Source organism: Leptinotarsa decemlineata, unplaced genomic scaffold (genome assembly GCF_025532065.1).
Source record: "Leptinotarsa decemlineata unplaced genomic scaffold, Ldec_3_MD MMD2_tig00026358_RagTag_RagTag, whole genome shotgun sequence".
NCBI classification, from domain to species: Eukaryota; Metazoa; Arthropoda; class Insecta; order Coleoptera; family Chrysomelidae; genus Leptinotarsa; species Leptinotarsa decemlineata.
The window spans coordinates 4,908,237-4,927,389 of NW_027412703.1; the positions used below are offsets into that span (position 1 = coordinate 4,908,237).

A 19,153-nucleotide genomic window follows, 5' to 3' on the forward strand; every position below is an offset into this window, starting at 1 on the left:
TGAAATAACAAACCATTTTAAAAACAATTTCAAAAAAATATATTCAATACATTTATACATAATATACACAACAAATCAATTATTAAAGAGTATTCCAACAAAACATACAAAATCTCCAAATAAAAAGATTTATAACTTCATCCAGTCAAATTTCAGTTCACTTCAACATTGTAGTTGAAAACAACATGTTTTTATATATTTCAAATATTTACAACCTCCTGGGATTTTTCACTATACAATTTTTATTCATAACATAGATGAAGTTGAAATTTTGGCGAATTTAAGAGCAACATGAATACTTTGAAAAATAACTTCATATAATATAGGGGTTAACAACTCAGAAGTATTGCTGATCCTCATAAATTATCAGTTATGTGCAAGAAAATAATAATTATAGTTCGCGCATTAATTCGATTATATACAAATTCATTGTGCATATTCGAAAAATGTTATTTATTATAATTATTATGAAAAAGCATTAGTGATTTCTTTCACAATATGATTTGTCAGTCTGAATTTTTGAAAAGTATTTAAATATATTTTAATGCTGTTAATGTTAATGCACAAACGTTAATAAACTCCAAGAATAAAAATATTGACACTTGTGATGTTCACAAGCAATCGGAAAATAAGGCTTCACCAGGTTTGTTGGTCACTCACCATAGATGTGATACACACATTCAGTAAGTAGCTTGGGGTTTGTAATCAATATTCTTAAATACATCGTTAGAATTAGAACAGCTTTAACAGCAACACAGAATATAATCATAATCAAAACAACTGAAAATTTGTTTACAAAATTTTTCCTTATCAACAACTTTTCCTCAAATCCAACAATTAAGTTCTTCCAAAAATAGGTCAATAGACATTCCTATAAAATTGAGTGTACATCTAATTTGTATTAAATCAATTATATAAAATATAATTATTTTCTAAAGTACAAAATTTTCAATTTAAATTCCATCTTTTCAAAATCTCTGTTAATACTATAATAAACCACTTTTGATATTCAGAAGTAATTTGTTATTGCTACTGACTGTAAAAGTATTACATTTATATTTTTGAATTTGAAAATGACTTTCGGTGTTATAATATGCCAATTTTTTATCTCAAATAATTGAGTAAACTATTTAACTCATTTTTACATCTTGAAAACAAAGTTTCACAATTGTTTGATGACAATAATCTAGTAAAAAGTCATTGTTCAAAGTTCTTTACATTTTTGATTTTTATCAATAGTGTGCAAATACTACAAATCCCGAACTGACTTCAAAAATAAAGGTCAATTAGAACTTGCTTGGTAACATAGTGATGAAAAAAGTAGCATAAGTAGTGAGATCTTAAATTTTATATTGTACAGCGGTCTTCTAGACATTTTTTAAACTTCAAATGAAACACGACAAGTTAAAAAACCTACTGAACTACTCAGTCATCGGATATTAATCCAGGATGTATAAATCTCTGAAGAAGCTAGCCAGTCTCGTCAGCGAAACGTCAGGAAGAAATTTCAAAAATCCTTGGCCTTCGAAGCCGAAAAATAGTGACACTACTTAACTACTGTTACACTTTTATACTAAATATAAAACTAACTAATCAGATAATGGAACATTTCTACATTGTTTCACATTCCCATAATTTCCTTCAAACAAAACCAACTGAGTATCTACTCCAAAAAAACACATTTAAAAAATTTCTTTTGGCATACCAATTCAAAAAATACCGCTGTTTTAGAAAACAGTGATTTTATATCAAACTATAAGTTACTTAGCAATACTTAATAGTAATTTATTGTCCTATTGCTTGTGATACCAGGAAATTAAAAAAATATTGAGGCATAAAAAATTAAAACTTCAAATGGTATGTGCTGATAAATGTAAATTGATCTTCAGTTACCAATATCCAGATAATGTTATGAAAAATCAATGTTGAATATGATGGAACATGTAAACAACCAATGCAATATTAAAAAATATCTGTACAAATGATGTAAAGAGGGCTGTAAAATAATTGACCAAAAGCAAATCATATAACCAAAATTTACATAAAACATATTGCTAATAATGATAAGTCGGTTTATAAAAACAATACAAAAATGATCATTTGGAGTTACTCCTATTGCAGGTATAAGAAAATCATCACCAAATACTCCAGTGTAAAAATAATTTGTGTTCGATTTTTACCTAAATTCATAAATTTGTATACTATTTTCAGGCACATGTGTCAGATTTAAGGATTGATACCTAAAACAAAAAATAATATTAAAAAGAATATTTATTATTACATATGATTTCAAGAAACAGTTGGAAGAGTAAAGTAAATAAAGAGTTATATATATAACTCTTTATTTTTGTCAAGCTTTCGGCGGTGCTTATCACCTTCCTCAGGACAACTGTAATATATTAACAATCTGTTTTTATATACAAACAGAACTACTTACTAACGTGAGATTGAGAAAGATAATTTGTTTCTCTACAAAACAAAAAAAAATCTTTTTTGGTGAAAGTTAACCTACAGTGACAATAATTTTAAGGAGTAACATTTTGATTAGAAGTGAATTTTTTCTTTGTGACATTTGAGAATGTAAGTATAGACTTGATTGAGATTATTTAAATCAGTTCTTTTATTCATGGATCTATCATCATTATTAATATATACCATTTCCGGAAAAACTTGTGGCACCACAGGAGCTAAATAATCTTAGAGATCTACAGCTTCGTGATGAAAGTTTAGTCACAAACGATGTGGCAGGCAAAGAGCCTAAAATTATCGAGGGGGATGACTCTATAGGTATCAGTAATGACGTTATCAACTTGAATAATTTCGAACCTGTTGCTATTCCGCATTGTTCCAATAATCAGTTAATTGATGTTCTGCCTGTTAGAACAGACCGAGTTCTAAATGAAATTAACTCACAGTCAAACTCTAACAAGATGTACAAGGTTTCTTGTGATTCCGAACATGTAAGTTTTATGTCATATCACCAAATAATAGCGAAGAAAGCGATGTGGACGATTCCGATCCAGATTTTGCGGTTGAAGCCCTTGAAAAGACGCGTAGTTTTAAATTTGAACTAGCTCAGCAAGAAAGTAATCGAGAAAATTTAGGACGTGAGGAAGCGAAAAGACGTACTTCTTCATCTGCACAAGACATTGACAAAAAAATATTGAGAATAAAAATAATGGGAAAAAAAAAGAAGGCAAATCCTGAAAAATGTAAAACAGTCGAAGCCAAATGTTTAAGAAATTCGGGAAAAGCCTATGTGTCATTATCAAAAAGTAAGAAACAAATTTCTGAAAGAAAACTTCAGCCCCCTTGTGGAGAGAAATGTAGAGTAGGATGCAGTAAAAAGATAAGTGAGCCTATGAGAAAGAAAATTTTTGAAAATTTCTGGCAATTGGGCAATATAGAAAAGCAACGAGAATTTATAATTGATATAAATGACAGGCCGATTAGGACAGCTTTGTCAAAAAGAACGGATACTGATTTCGTTATGGGGATAACAGAGGGAAACATCGAAAGCAGCCAACTGTTCCACCAGAAATTATAGAAAGTGTCAGAATATTTATTAATGGGATACCGCGAATAGAGTCACACTATTTGAGGGCGCAGACAAGTCGTGAGTATATCGATGGAAGTAAATGCTTGGCTGATTTATATCGCGACTATAAAGAAGAGCGTGAAAGACAAGAATTACCGTTTGCGCACTCAATAATGTTCAATAAAATATTCAATGAAGAATTTAATATCTCGTTTTTTTTTGCAAAAAAAGATCTATGTGACCTTTGTGAGTCCTATAAAAATGCTAGTTCAGCTGAAAAACAGAAGTTTGAAAATGAATATAACCTCCACCTAAAAGAAAAACAGTTGCGTAGAAACGAAAAGGAAAAAGAAAAAAAAACTTACGATGAAAATGTTAACCTAAATGTCGCTGTATATGACCTACAGGCGGTGTTACCCGTGCCAAAAGGACAGGCTTCCTCATTTTATTATAAGTCAAAACTCAACTGCTATAATTTCACCATAAGTGACTTACATGCGAAACACGTGGAATTTTATTTCTGGACTGAAATGGAAGGAAACCGAGGAGCAAATGAAATATGTAGTTGTGTGTTACATTATCTCAGAGCCTTGGAGGAAAAAAGTGACCAAGAAGATCTACGTGCTGTGTTTTACTCGGACAATTGCTCTGGCCAACAAAAGAATAAGTATCTGCTTACATTATGCAGTGAATACACTAAAAATCAAATGTATTACACATAAATTTATGATTCATGATTCATTCAACTCTTTTATAAACACATTCTTGGTTAATCTTAAAATCCTTCATTATCTTTACCTCTATTTGTCATTGAATTCATTTATTTAGTTTGTTTTTCCTAAACCAAAGTTTTGCAATATTGTTTCAATGATCTCAATATGTAGTAAGTAGAGGCTTCTGAGATTACAAATACTACTATCGGTTTGATGTTCCTTATTTCTTATGAATAAATATTTTATAAAGAAGTATGTGGTGCACTTTTTGTAAAAAGTGTTATTCCAGCAGGAATTTGAATAGTGATGCAATTCTGTAGTTTGCAAATTCATTGGGAGAATGGGAGAATAACTGATTTCACACCAACTTATTGAAACAGTAGCAATAATTCATTACTATCTCAATTATTATCTTCGACTGCCGAAAAAATTGTTATGAATTCGTTTCAGTTAAGTCAATACAGGTTTTTCGTGTTTCCTGAAAAACTAATGATTTTCACATGTGACACTTCTGTCGCAAGGGTGCGATATGTTCGATGAATACTTTTAAGTTTTGTATATTGTAAAGGAGTTCAATGGAAGAGCAGGATTCGGCGTGTTGCACACGCTTGTTTCATGAATTCCGCTTCGGGATTTTACCAAACCCATTGTATTTTCCTTTGTGTACTGTCTTTTTTACCTTGGTAAATAATAGTATATTATAAACCTGGGGTGAGAAGTGAGGTATATATAGAGCCGAGCCTCATATAGAATTTTTTTCACTACTATTGGCATTAGAAATTTTCTAACAATTTGTTGAATATATCGGAATATTAAGTAGAGTGGAGCGTGTTTCTAATGAGACTGGCTTTATTTATGTAAAAATTTGGCATGTGTCAAATTTTGATATGAATCTAGGAAATATCTCATTGCATTTTTGATATATTTCAATGTTTCACTTCTCTCATCGCTTCTGTATGTTTAGAACTTAAAATTTCTCAATTCTGCATTATAGTGAGAAAAAAAATTCCTTGGTTATATGATAACCCAAGGAGCTATGAATTGTTGCATGTCAAATTGAAACGGTACACTTTCCATGTTGAATACGCGATGTCGATGATAAGCGCAAAACATCTACTTAGGCCAAGAAAACGTTTGCCGGCGTTTCCATGACAACCAAACCACTTCACAATGATGCACAATGATTATTATTGTTGTCAGTTTGCCATATGCGGTTTTAATTCAAATTTAGATGTTATTTTGAAGAAGTTAAAAGATCTATATAAGTTAAATGTCAATATAATTAATTGAAAAATGGGTGAAAATTCAAGTGACGATGATTTAGAGATGATGTGTACCACCCCGCCTGATTTGTCACAATTGTACAATTAATTATAGTTTCAAATAATTTTCAAGCGTATTTCCAATGTTCAATTTCCTACTTCTAGTTGATAATTAAGTTAACAAAAGTTTCTGTGAATATCTTTAAAATTATAGAATTGTTCTCATTATTTACCTAGGTGTTTTTTTATTATCATTATTTACTAAGGACGAGAAATATTAATTCTCGTTAGGGGAATGGAGTAAATAATAGCAATTTCTCAGGTTAGTAGTGAAAAAAAGACATTATTATTATCTGATTGTTATTCTTGCAATCACTTTTATGAGAAACGATGCAACTTTTTAGAATTCTCGATGTTTGTCCAATATATGATGTGTTACACTCCATGCAAGGAATTTTGTAAACTATATTATATTTTTCTTCACTTTTACTTGGAGTTTTCACTCTGCTGTAGAGATACTAATTTCCATTTTTATCTCACGTTAGTAAGTAGTTCCGTTTGTATATAAAAACATAATGTTAATAAATACATTACATTTGTCTTGAGGAAGGTGGTAAGCACTACTGAGAGCTTGACAGAAACAAATAGTTATCTTTGAATAGCCCTCAAAACCTGGCTGCAACCCCAAAATATTGTTCTTCATATAATATATCAAGTCACGAATTATCATATATATTTATTTATTTATATATATATGTATATATATATATATATATATATATATATATATATATATCATATATATATATATATATATATATATATATATATATATATATATATATATATATATATAAGGTTGATTCAAAAAATTTATCCGGTTCAATGTGATATTTTTTTTGTAGTTCCATATCTCAATAAATATTAATTCTGCTGTGTCATGGTATATACTGATTCATAGAGAATTTTGTACTCTATCTATTGATGCACTTCCCTCCCACCAAAAACAGACCAAGGTTACTGTATGGTGGTCAGCGGCTGATGTGATTCGCAATAACTCTCTGCAACTTGGCCGAACCATCACAGCAGAGTCCTATTGTGAGGAAATCGACGAAATTTACAGGAAATTACATCAGCAGCATCAACAGGAGAGGTCCGATCCTGCTCCACGATGACACCCGTCCGCACGGGTTCTGCCTCATCCACCATACTCCCCAAATCGCTCGCCAACCGTACCAAGCACTTCGATAAATTTCTCACCGGTAGAACCAATCAGGACCAGGCGAGAATGGCCTTATTCGACTTCCCGAGCACCCAATTTCCATTCTGACCAAATTAATCAGCTTGTGCTACGTTGGCAAAAGTGCACTAATTCAAATGACACTTATTTTGATTAACTAAAACTCAATAATTTCAAATTGAAACTCAAATATTTTCTTTTAAATATGCCTTTTATGATGTCAATGAGTTTTTCAATGGTACTCTTACATTTCAGAACAACTCAATTATACAAATTTTGACCTAATTTTAATGAATGTCAGACTTTTAATGTGACTTTTTATCTATCTTCTTTTCCAAGCTCTTTTGTAAACACTCGTGTGTCCTAGCACCAATGAAGAATTTGAACTTGAATTTAAATTGAATAAGTATTCATCGACAAGTCACATTTTAAAGTAAACTCATAAAAACGGACAAATCTTTTGAAACAACCTAATACATTTATTCATGCCTTATTCAATGAATATTTAGGTGATTTTTTCATTTCAATCTTCAACAAACTTCTCTAGTTCATATGCGTATTGTGTATTGTAAAGCATTGCTGACTTCAGAGAATGACACATATCTCATTTCTAGTAAAATTTGTTGAAAAAAAAAACTTCGATTCTAGTGCTCACAAGACGGAAATGAAAAGCTATGAAAAATGATGTAAAAGGGTTCTAAGAAAATAATTAGTCCCTAGATTGGCGCAAAAGTAGAAACATAATCAGGTCAAATATTTGGAGACATATTTTGAAGTGTTATATTTATTTGTAAGAGTGATTAATGTACTCACCAAGAAACAAGGCACAATATAGATAAATAAAGATATAGATAAATATATAAAATATATTTAAAACTATCAAGAGGATTCACATAAGGATCATGAACGAGAAAAGAGGTCAAAACTATCTTAATACACGAACACTATACGAATATTAAAAACACTGAAAGTTCCAGGTTGTGAATAACCTGCACTCACGATTCTTGCCAACAGCATCAAAACATACAAATTGAATAACAATAGAACAGAAATGGCCCTGGTCATCAATTCTGCACCAAGAGGTCTTCTCAATCTTATGTAAATTGCATAAATTACAAAGTTCAGATTATTTGGTGTACTAGTGAAAAGAAAATGGAGAGTTTAAAAAAGTATTCCACAATTCACCACTACTTTATGCTATATACTATATACAATACCTCACATATTCAACACTTCGGTTGAGGCATATATTCTTCAGTGTACAGATGTAATTATCATAGAAATACCATTTGGATACTGAGGTTCAACTGCAACCATAATACTCAATCAATAGCACTAGCCAACTTTGCTGGTATTTAAACTTGATGAATCACATCCTACATTTTTTAAATATCAAATACTCACACAGTTTATAAAAGAGACAGTAAATTGATATGAAAATTCAAGAATCGTCAGTGTATTGAATATCCCAGTTTCTGAATATCAACAAAGGGTTTCAAATTCAAAGTTGACGTAAAAATATTCAATCTGAAGAATATTCAAGACATTGCAACAACCGTATCCACAACTTTGCCAACCTGCCCTAATAACCAGAGGGTTTCATAAAAAAAAATTAAAAAAAAAGATGAATAACAGAATTCATAAAAATGTATACTCAAATAAAAATGTGATTGGAAATCATAAAGCTAGAATCATGTCCAGCAAAAATACTTTTGAAGAACCTAACACATTTCACTGACATATCCATTATTTATCTGTGTTCCTATGAGACCCAGTCTCATCTTTCTTCAAAAACCACTTTGGAACAGGCCACACACTACAGTTTCCCCCCTCCACCTCTCTAGGGACATAAATACGAGACCCTAGACTGTGAACCCAGAGTCCTTGCTTGAGACTACGCAGAGAACCTTGCGGAGACCAATAACAAAACCTGGAGCAGATTGAGACCTTGGCGTCAAATCACAAAGCCCTTGAATTGGAGTAGGCAGACTAAGTCCTCAGTGTATCGCTTCAAAGCTGAAACGTCAAAACATACGCACGCACGCAAAAATTTAAATTTTGTGTTATGAGGTATGGTTCATGTTGAAAATACATTCCTCCAAACGAACTTCATTTATTTGGACTTCTTGCAAACTATCTTATCCGTTTTGCTCGATGATGCAGGTATTGATGCCGAAGGCATGTGTTTTCAACAAGACAGGGCCTCATCATAATAGCCTAATAGGGAAAAATGTTTGAATTGAAGCTTTCCAAAGCATTGGATAAGCAGGAGTGGACCTCATAACTTACCTACTAGATAGACCCTCTTTAACCCAGCCAGAACCAAATTGATTGAAATTAGCAATTTCTTTCAAATATGTTTTGCTTTAAGATTATAACTCAAAAATTAGGAGGACAATGTAGGCTTTCACGGCTGACTTCAATGTTGGTTTCCGGGTTTTCAAATGGTATTTTTTGGTTATAATTATCAAACGTTTCAACTGCAACTGTGGCAGTTACCTTCAATGGCGTGGTCAAGGTATTTTTCTTGACGTGTCAACTGAAACCGCAGGTTTCATTTCTGCCGTGTCATTTATAGTGCGATTTGGGTGACTTGGCCTCATTTTGGCGCTTTTCAATGCTGTGTGCCAGATCTTTGATAGATACAGTGTGTCTCACTTCTCATGGAAACACCCCCGTATCTTCCGTAATATTCGAGGTAGAACGATGAATCTCTCTCAGGACTGATGGAAATGCTCAAAATGCACCTACCACCTGAATGAGGTTGGCCAAAGTGACATACACTGTCCACCACTCGCGATGGAACACCCCATTTTTACGGTAAAACATATTAGGGTGCAAAATAGGCTCAAAATTCCTTCAGATTCGTGATCAGGACTACCAACTTACTACGAATACACTTTTTTCCTGAAAAAATTTCAGTCCTGAAAAATCCAAATTTGTCTCACTTCTTATGGAAACACCCCCGTATCTTCCGTAATATTCGAGGTGGAACGATGAAACTCTCGGGACTGATGGAAAAGCTCAAAATGCACCTACCACCTGAATGGGGTTGGCCAAAGTGATATACACTGTCCGCGACTCGCGATGGAACACCCCATTTTTAGGTAAAACATATTACGGGGCAAAATAGTTCGCTTCCAATACCTTCATTCTATCTGGAGAGTACTCTCAGGTATGAAAGATACAGATGCTGTAAGATGCTATCATCCATTTTGAGCCTATCTGAGGAAAATGTCACAGCACCACATTCTCAGATTATCGAGATAGTGTGAAGCAGTGTATGAAAAATTATCGATGGCGTCATCTATTACAACTGAAGAAGATTATTCGAAAATCTAATTATGTTTGCTGGACATCCAAATTCCTGTTGACCAGTTTTCATTGCATTTGTTGTTTCTAGTATTGTTGTTCTTTGAATCACCGTTGTTCCTGTTGTTTCTGCCGTGTTTTTGTTCCCATTGTGTTTATTGTTCCTGTATTTGTGTTGGATATTGTTCCTGTGTTCCAGTTGTTTTCTGTTCGTGAGTTCCTGTTCATATTTTAATATTTCTGAAGTTCCCATTTTAACTGATATCAGCTCAATTTGATTGACAAAGTTGAACATGGCACGTCTGTCACTTCAAGCAAAAATTTAAATTGTTTTAATTGTTGGTGAAGGGGTGAGGTCTTATCGTGAAGCGGCCGCTGAATTTAATAGAAGACACCCGCTAGAGGTAGCTGTACACCCTGGAACTGTACATAAAATATATAATCTATTCGTGAGCACCGGCCACATAACAAAGGACAGAAAAATTGTAAAACATCATATTGATGATGATACGATATTGGCGGCTCATCAAGGTGATTCTAATTACTTTGAGAAACTTATCGCTTCAACTCAATATGAGCCGCAGTAAAATATGGAGGTGTTTAAAGAGGCATAAAATGCATGCGTTCAAACCCAAATTTTTACATACTTTGCACGAAGGAGATGAAATCCGCCGTATGGAGTATTGTTTATGGATGCAGGGAAATTATCTCAATGACAGGAATTTTTTAAAGTATATCCTATACAGTGATGAGGCTACCTCACCGAATGGTGTTGTATCTTCCCAGAACATGAGGTTTTGGGCTGAACAAAATCCAAATTGGGTGGTGAATTGTAGAGACCAAATATCTCAGAAAGTTTATGTGTGGTGTGGTATCCTGAACGAAAATATTATCGGGCCATTTTTATTCGATCAAAATTTAAACGGAAGACTATTCTTTGATTTTCTCAAAAATGCATTTTCCGATGTGTTGGAAGAACTACCTTTGGATGTGAGACACAGATTGATTTTTCAGTTAGATGGTTCATCAGTTCACAATAGTGGCATAACAAGGGTTTGGTTGAAAAGGAATCTACCTATGAAATGGATAGGACCCAATAGCCCTCTCGTAGTATGGCCACCACGATCCCCAGATTTAACCCCACTGGGTTTTTATTTATGAGGAAACTTGAAAAATAAAGTTTATAAGGATAGGCCAACAAATAATTTCTCTGCATTATAGTTTGATCCCCAAAAAATATTTATATTAGATACTTTGATCGATTTTTTATTCCGTAAAATAAATAGAGCTTCATCTGCACTGTTGAGAATAACTTTCAACGGCCTATTTTTTGTTAGCATCAAATTTACCTAATCAAAAGGTTTTTTTCACAGTGACGGCTGCCGAGAGGTCACCCAATATATGCTTCACATTATTTGTATCTTCTTCTGCCCTGCGAGTTTGATTCCTTTCAGAAGATTCTTGAATATTTGTAATGATTATATTTGTTGCCCTAACCTGTCTCTCTTGGATTTCTTGAACTATTTTGTTAATATTAGAGTCATTAGTAGAGTTTCCATTCCTGATACTTTTGCTTCTTGTATGAAGTTGTGAAGATCTTCATTAATCTGGATGAAAACTGTAATAAATATGTGTATCGTCGGCATAGCAGTGAGCAGTGCATTGTTCAAGAGATTTAGGAATTGTTGAGGTATATAAAGAAAACAAGTGGTCCTAATACAGAGCCTTGTGGGATACCGGGTTTGAGGTTTAGGGTTGTTGAACTGGCGTTGTCAATAAACACTTTTTGTTTCTGTCCGAATGAATATGTCTCAAATAACTTAATTTCTTCTACTGGTAAGCCTAAATAGTGCAGAATAGCCAAAACCTCACGCCAGAATTTAAAGAATCGCTACTTTCGCACAGGCACCGCTCTTACAGCGCCTTAAGGATTTTCCTGTATTGCTTGCGTTTTGTCTTAAAAAAAATTAAAGAACATCAATTTCTCAATCAAAAATAACTACTGAATTTTTTGAATATTTAGATTTTCAATTTGATAACACCTTATCATTCAACCAGCATTTCGAAAGTATTATTCAGCCTCAATTGTGCTATTGTGCAATAGCACAATCACATAATGACTACTGAATTTGTCGAATATTTAGTTTTTCAGTTTGATAACATTTTACCATTCAATCAGCATTTCGAGATTATTGGGGAAAAACTATACTGATAATTTAAACTTTCAAAACAAGAATCACCTTTTATAGAAGTGTTATTCAACCTCAATTTTAATTGTATTGAATTACCGCAACTGCAAAAACTTCAGAATCGAGAAATGTGAATAAATTTGAGATACAATCGTTATACCCAATTAGCAGTAACTTTTCATTTACAAAATACTGAATAAATTAGCACCACTCTATCTATACGACTCCATTACATTCAATATAGAAATTCATGAATATTTTACTCGGAATATGAATGATTTGCTTATATGCAGGGTTAATAGCACTGAGTTTATGGTTCTGTTTTTGAAGGTTTCAACCAGTTTAATTATTTGCCTGTTGATGTTATATCTGCAGACATTTTTACATCTTTTGAAACACAAACGAAATTTTATATTGTAATAGGTACTATTATGATTTTTAGGTGTGTCTTTACTCAAAGCCACGTCTGAAGAAGCCATTGTATGACGAGACATGTGTTGCGTAAAACTGTTTAGGTGAAAATCTCACAATAAAATGTTTTTTTTTAAATAAAGAATATGGACTCGGGAATATATATAATGTATATGTCCAAGGATTATGGTCTAAAGGTGATGTAGAAGAAGCTTTTGTTGTTGCAATGATGCAGAATTGTGATGGAATGTGAAAAAAAGGCCATAAAGGAAAAATTGTTCCATGAAACTTGCAATGCAACATATTTCACGGCCGATGAATCAAGTTAAACTGTTAAAAAATAAACTAAAACGGAAAAACTCTTAAGAACTTTTTTTTGGTTACTCGATTTCAAGATCATTGTTAATTCAGGCATTTTTTTTCAATCTATATTTGAAAGATAATTAAGAAAGCTGTTTCATATTTTCTTCGATTCTATTATAGATTGCCATACAAAAATAAGGGCACCTGGTAAAGTATTGTAAATCCGTCTATACCAGATACGGCACAAACTGTAATTTGAACACTCTGATAACATTTTGAATTATTAATGAGCATTAATTCCCTCTTTACTATTAGGAAACAGTGTATAAAACCAATATGGCTGACCGTTCATGATGAAAAGTTAGTTATTTAATACACCTCCATGATTTGGGTACCAAAAGAATTTACCAAAGAGAATTAATTTTTCACCTATGTCCTATTTTTTCTTTCTACTAGTATACAGGGTGGTGAAAATTTCATTGCACATCATTGCCATTTCAAAATGCTGGCTCTAAAAGAGTTACACATATGAAATACCTAAAAATTGTAGCCCTTTGTGGAATGTACATTTCATATTTTACAATCTCCATGTATTCCAAGAACTACAACTTTTTTTTAATTCAACTAATTATGTATTTCTTATGAGATAGCAATTAGTATGCAGTTAAATTTTCGTCACACCATATAATCAACTATTAATTTCTCTACTTTGCTTTCAAACTCCCTTTTTTGGGATGTTCATTGATTGTGTATCCTTCAAAGGTCAACGTTACGCCATCATCTCAGATGACATTATCAAAACTTGCTACTGCTCCTGCTTCGTAAGAGCAGTTACGTAACAGAACGTAACTAGGTTATTTATCATTTTATCATGCAAAAGCTAAGCACTCTGGTCTCATTATTATTTCCTATACTTTCTATATGGGTGCCTATAACTTTGCTTCTTCTTCTATCTCCAAGATTTCTAATGTGTAGATATCATTTTTCATAGTGCTTTAGATTTGCCTCATATTATTTGCTTTTAGCATCTTTCAAAATCAGTAACAATTTCTTCTTCTCCTCTATTGTTTCTCAAATAATAATTCATCTCTACCTCGGTTTTATCCCTTCAATTTCAAGTTGAACAGTTTCAAGAGTGATATGTCACTATAACATTTTTAAATTCTTCAATTTATCCAAGTATGTTTTAATTTTTTCATGGTACTGCTATTTCCTGTTACGAGTTTTGTTAAAACGTTGTCCGCCACAACTAACTTCCTCTAAGCATAGCAATAATACTTTTGTATTGCAACATTGAATAATCACCATACCAATGGTCAAACTTCTACGATAAACGAGCAGATTCAAAGAACTTCGACAGACTTCAATTGGGCTATATGTATATATGAGAAAGTCGAGTTGCAGAAAGAGATTCAATCAGTTCGAGAAATAGATCAATAGTTCTTGGGCAGTGTGATAGATATTTAATCTAAAATGATGAAAATTTAAAAAAAGGAGATGATTTTAAATATTGTGTTTGGAAACCTTTCCTATAAACCAAACAGACAACCTTAGAATCAATTAGAGAACAATTGATTCAGTGAAAAATTAATGCTTATCACTCACCATTCGGAGTTTCTGTGGTAATAGTAACCTTCAATGTTGGCTTTCGATTTTTGAAAACATATATAATAAAAGCCAGCAAACGATGCCCCACTTATGTCTGTTATTGTATGATCAGGAACTAAAAAATGCTCCTTCCACCTCATGAAAACATGATCAGCATCAGCCAAGGCTTTATAGTCAAAGGAATCGGTATTGAAGGTTTTGGCATACTGACTAAACAGTGGAAACTTACTCTGCAATATGAAGATTTATAGTAAAACTGAATAAATTTACAACATATAGACGTACCCAATGCTTCTTATCAACATCTTCATCGGCATCCCACTTTCGTGTGAGAAAAGGATACTTTTGGCTTATAATTTCTCCATCAAAAAATGTCGTCAGTGTTGGATATTCATCAGTCAAACCATTTATTTGTAGATAACCACAAAGATATGAATTTTCTTCATCAACATGCTGTGAAGGAAAAAAATGAAATAAAAAAAAAATTCAAGGCTTCACCCATATGTTGTCAATGAATATCAGCACTAAGATATTTATGATATAAAAGAAGCTCAGAAATAGACATATATAAGGAATAATATTAGTACAATGAGGATTCAAAGAAAATTCAAAAGATTTGTGCATAAATGCAATTCTAACCTGGAAAATGACTTCCACTTCGTATCTGTTTCCTTTGGACTTTTGAAATCCTTGAAATCTTGATCCATTATAAAGTAGAGAATTTGTAACGCCTGGTTGTTTAGAGTTTGCCGGCGGGGGAGGCGTTATATCCACCCTAACCGGCATTTTCTTCAATATATTTAGGTTCAATATCTTCAAAAACGTCAAAAAACAAACAATGGTAAAGTGACTGGTAAGATGAATGCGATGATGTCATAATATGGACTGACCATTGAAGAGAAAACATTGACTTAAACAACTAATAAAAGATGAAGAAGATGGCATTCACGTCACATACACTCAATGTCAGATACAACGTTGCGATGTTTTACGTGTTGCATATTTACATTGTGAAAGTTTTGGAATTTAATTTGTCACATGGTGATGTGACGCAGTGGCCATGACTCAAAGACGTTGTGTGATCCGCAGGTGAAATATAGGTACAAGTGACGTCACGATTAGTCCATATTGTTATGTCTATGGGTGAATGATGAAGTACAAAAAAACATATCAGATGGTAAAACACATGCCAAGTGAAAGGAAATGGCAAGGAAAACTATTTTTAGGACGAACGTCTCCCGTTTGGAATGGGGGAGAGGGGGCGGGGGGATTTTACCTTTTTTTCTAAAATGTTATTTGGAAACTTCCTACTTTCAACTTCAAACGTTTTCTTTATATTAACTGCTTGACCTGTTCTGACCTTATTCACAATTCACAATATTTCGAGTTGAGTGTGTATATTTATATATGAGAATAGTAAAGTTAATTCGACTAACTGGTAGAAATACACCCCATACGACACGATACCTGTGAAACAAACAATTAAATTATAAGAATTTCTCCATTTTGGGGTTTTGACATCCTACTTCTCGAATTATTGATTTTTTATGAAAATGTTAGGTATGGAAATCATCCCTTCGAATTTTGACCAAGCATAAAAGATGTTTTGCGCTATTGATTTAGATAAAACGCGTTCCTCAATATTTGATATACAGAAGGGTTCGTCAGGTAATAATTTCTCTCGGCATATTCTTCATTCAGAACACAAAGTTCTCAAATATACCGATAGCGTTTTGGTGTTGGAAGTGATCTTCAGAATAATTGCAATAATTTGCTCTTTGCAAAAAGAGAAAGGATCTGAGTTACTACATTTTCACAGTTTTCCACTCGATTTCAGTTTTCCACACAACTAGAGATGTAAATTTACAGGGTGAATTGAGATACTCTTATCAACTTTTATGAAATGCAAAATTAGATTCAACCAAAAAATTATATTTACTGCAGTTATCGTGCTTCTGGTTCCCTTTCAGTGGAAGAACTTTATGGAACAAGAGCCAAATCGATCCCTCTACAAAACCCTTCATCACTTGAAAGGATCGATTGCAGCTTGAGAATTGGTTCTGATGCAGATTATGTGGAACATGTTCTTCCTTACGAATCAGTAGACAGTTATCCTAAAAATCTTGCGAAGAAAATTGGATTAGATAATTTACGAAACACATGAATAGCATATTACCAGTGTTGTTCATGACAAAGAATTTCAACGATGAACGAGAATTAGAATGTTTCCTACTTATTCACCAAACTCAAACACCTGTTCAGGAAGCTGCAGTTTCGTAAGAATGTATCATCTTTCCCACCAACCGATTTCCTGGAGTCTTTGAAGTCTACTAGATACTCGTTAGGACAACAAGAGGATTGTTCCCAATGCTTGGGGTTCTTGTTGAATAATCTTTGTTTGCAGGAAAATAGCAGAATCAATACAGACCGCTCTGGACTGAATGATTCCGTGCAATCCTAATATTACTTATTAGCGTTTCCTAATATTACTTATTATTGTTATTGCTAAATCATGTGGAAATAGAACTTTCAACAGGTGATGATCAGCTGTATAGCCAAATATGCGCCGAAATAACTGACTATTATAAGACAACAAGTATAGCTCAGGCACCAATCAATCTAATAATAACACTGATGATCTTCAAACATAACTCAACCTCTGAAGGAAGCATCAAACTCTTACGAAATTCAAGATATCTAGCGATATCTTGAATTTATTGAAGCCTCTGGAGACACCCTACATTTTATTCTATGAAAGACAGGACACTGGTAGATCAAAATCTTCAGATGATGTGGTGCTGCAGGATTGTTGTTTCCTAACTTGTATTACTTTATACCGGGTGATTCTCTACGGTGGCTCACCCCTAAAATTTTTTTATTATTGGAGATGGAGAAACGATATTTGGAGATTGTGTATTATAGTTCAATTTACATTTTTTGACATATTTACTTGCTTTGCCGTACACACGGTTTGACCGGAAATTACCCCAACTTTCGATTTTTAAACAGGACATCCTATAAATTTTTACTTATTCCGATCGAAAATGACATTCTAAATTCAACAATACTTCACTTGTCAATATTTGATAAATAAAATAATTTTTATTCCAATTTTTATTTAGTAACATGGGAAAACTACTACTTTGAGACTTATGACTTCACAGTCGTTTCAAGAATTATTTCACAATCGCAAATATGAACTTTTTCAGTTAACTTGATTTTTTCAAATCGAAATGGAGTGGCCCGTCTGCTTTTTGTGAAAGATCATTTTCTTATTAATAATTTAATGCCACACACTTTCACTTTTTTCTCTTTTTTTGCAAAAAAGTCGCAAATTAGTTCATTGAGGTTATACATTTTCAAAATGGCCTCCTCCTTGATCACGGCAAAGTTGAACTCTTTCAATTGTTGTGCGCATCACGTTCATTAGCTGTTCCATAGTGATATTCTAGAATGCCACCCTTACTTTATGCTCTAGTTCTTCACGAGTAGTTGATGTTGTATTGTAAACCTGATTTATAATTGTTCCTCAGAGAAAAAATCTAACGGAGTAAGATCTGGTGATCTAGAATATGAAAAAGTAATGATACATTTATGTAAAAACATGACAACTCAACTCAGTGGCCTCGCAGACCACTGAATAGATCCATAAGTGTCATTCAGATGTTCTGTTATCTTACGACTTGAGAATTGTCAGGTGGCGCTCCATCTTGTTGAAAATAGATATCAACTTGGTTAGCCAGTGGCGAATCTTCAATGAAACCATTAATTTGATTTCTAAGGAACTGTAGATATGTTTCCGCAGTCAATTGTCCGTCGAAAATTATTGGCCCCAAAAGTTTTCCTTCGATAGTACCCATCCAGCAGTTGAAACCAAATCGTTCTTGAAAATTTCCTTCTTGCATCAAATGTAAATTTGTTTTAGGCCAGTACCTTTTATTATTCCTATTGAACATACCCAAGTTGGTGAATCGGGTTTCATCTGAATAAATAATTTTAAATGGAAAACGTACATCCTCTTTGTATTTAGTCAAAAACCAGTTGCAATAAGTCAATCCTCGGTTGTGATCTTCATCGTAAAGATGAATGATCGATAATTATATTTGTGAAGAATCCTCCAAACGGACGAATAACTTATATCACACTCAGAAACAATTTGGCGAATTGACGCTGTACAATAATAATAATAATAATAATAATAATAATGTTTATTTTGACAAGTTTTAAAAATTAATCAAATTCACAAAATACAAATAAACATGATAGATCTCACTGAAGTGGTGAATAACTTACATTATTCACCTCTTGTACGTGAGTTTACTTAGCGTGCTAAATATACTATAACTCCACATAAAAAAAACAAAAAATATATACATATATACACATATACACATTCATATACACACCTACATACATATAACATAATTATTTGGTATATCTGGTTTATTTTATTTTTATAATCAGGTAATCCCATATTCCCACATTGAACGTGTATTCTGGTTAGTATCTTAAACATTTTTTGACAAATTAGGAGGTTCTCTTTTTTTTTTTAGATATGGTTTTTTATCAGTTTACTA

General features: G+C 32.8%; 1 protein-coding gene across 1 annotated transcript; it reads right to left on the bottom strand.

The window, feature by feature from the left end:
• Positions 1-15: 15 nt before the first annotated feature.
• On the bottom strand, positions 16-15,498 carry LOC111514360 (glucose-induced degradation protein 4 homolog). Its single transcript, XM_074184802.1, has 4 exons — positions 15,216-15,498; positions 14,862-15,029; positions 14,574-14,806; positions 16-2,240 (listed from the first exon to the last, which is right to left on the bottom strand). Exons 1-4 carry the CDS (start codon positions 15,360-15,362, stop codon positions 2,177-2,179), a joined length of 612 nt encoding a protein of 203 aa, XP_074040903.1. The 5' UTR covers positions 15,363-15,498; the 3' UTR covers positions 16-2,176.
• Between the last annotated feature and the right edge of the window lie 3,655 nt (positions 15,499-19,153).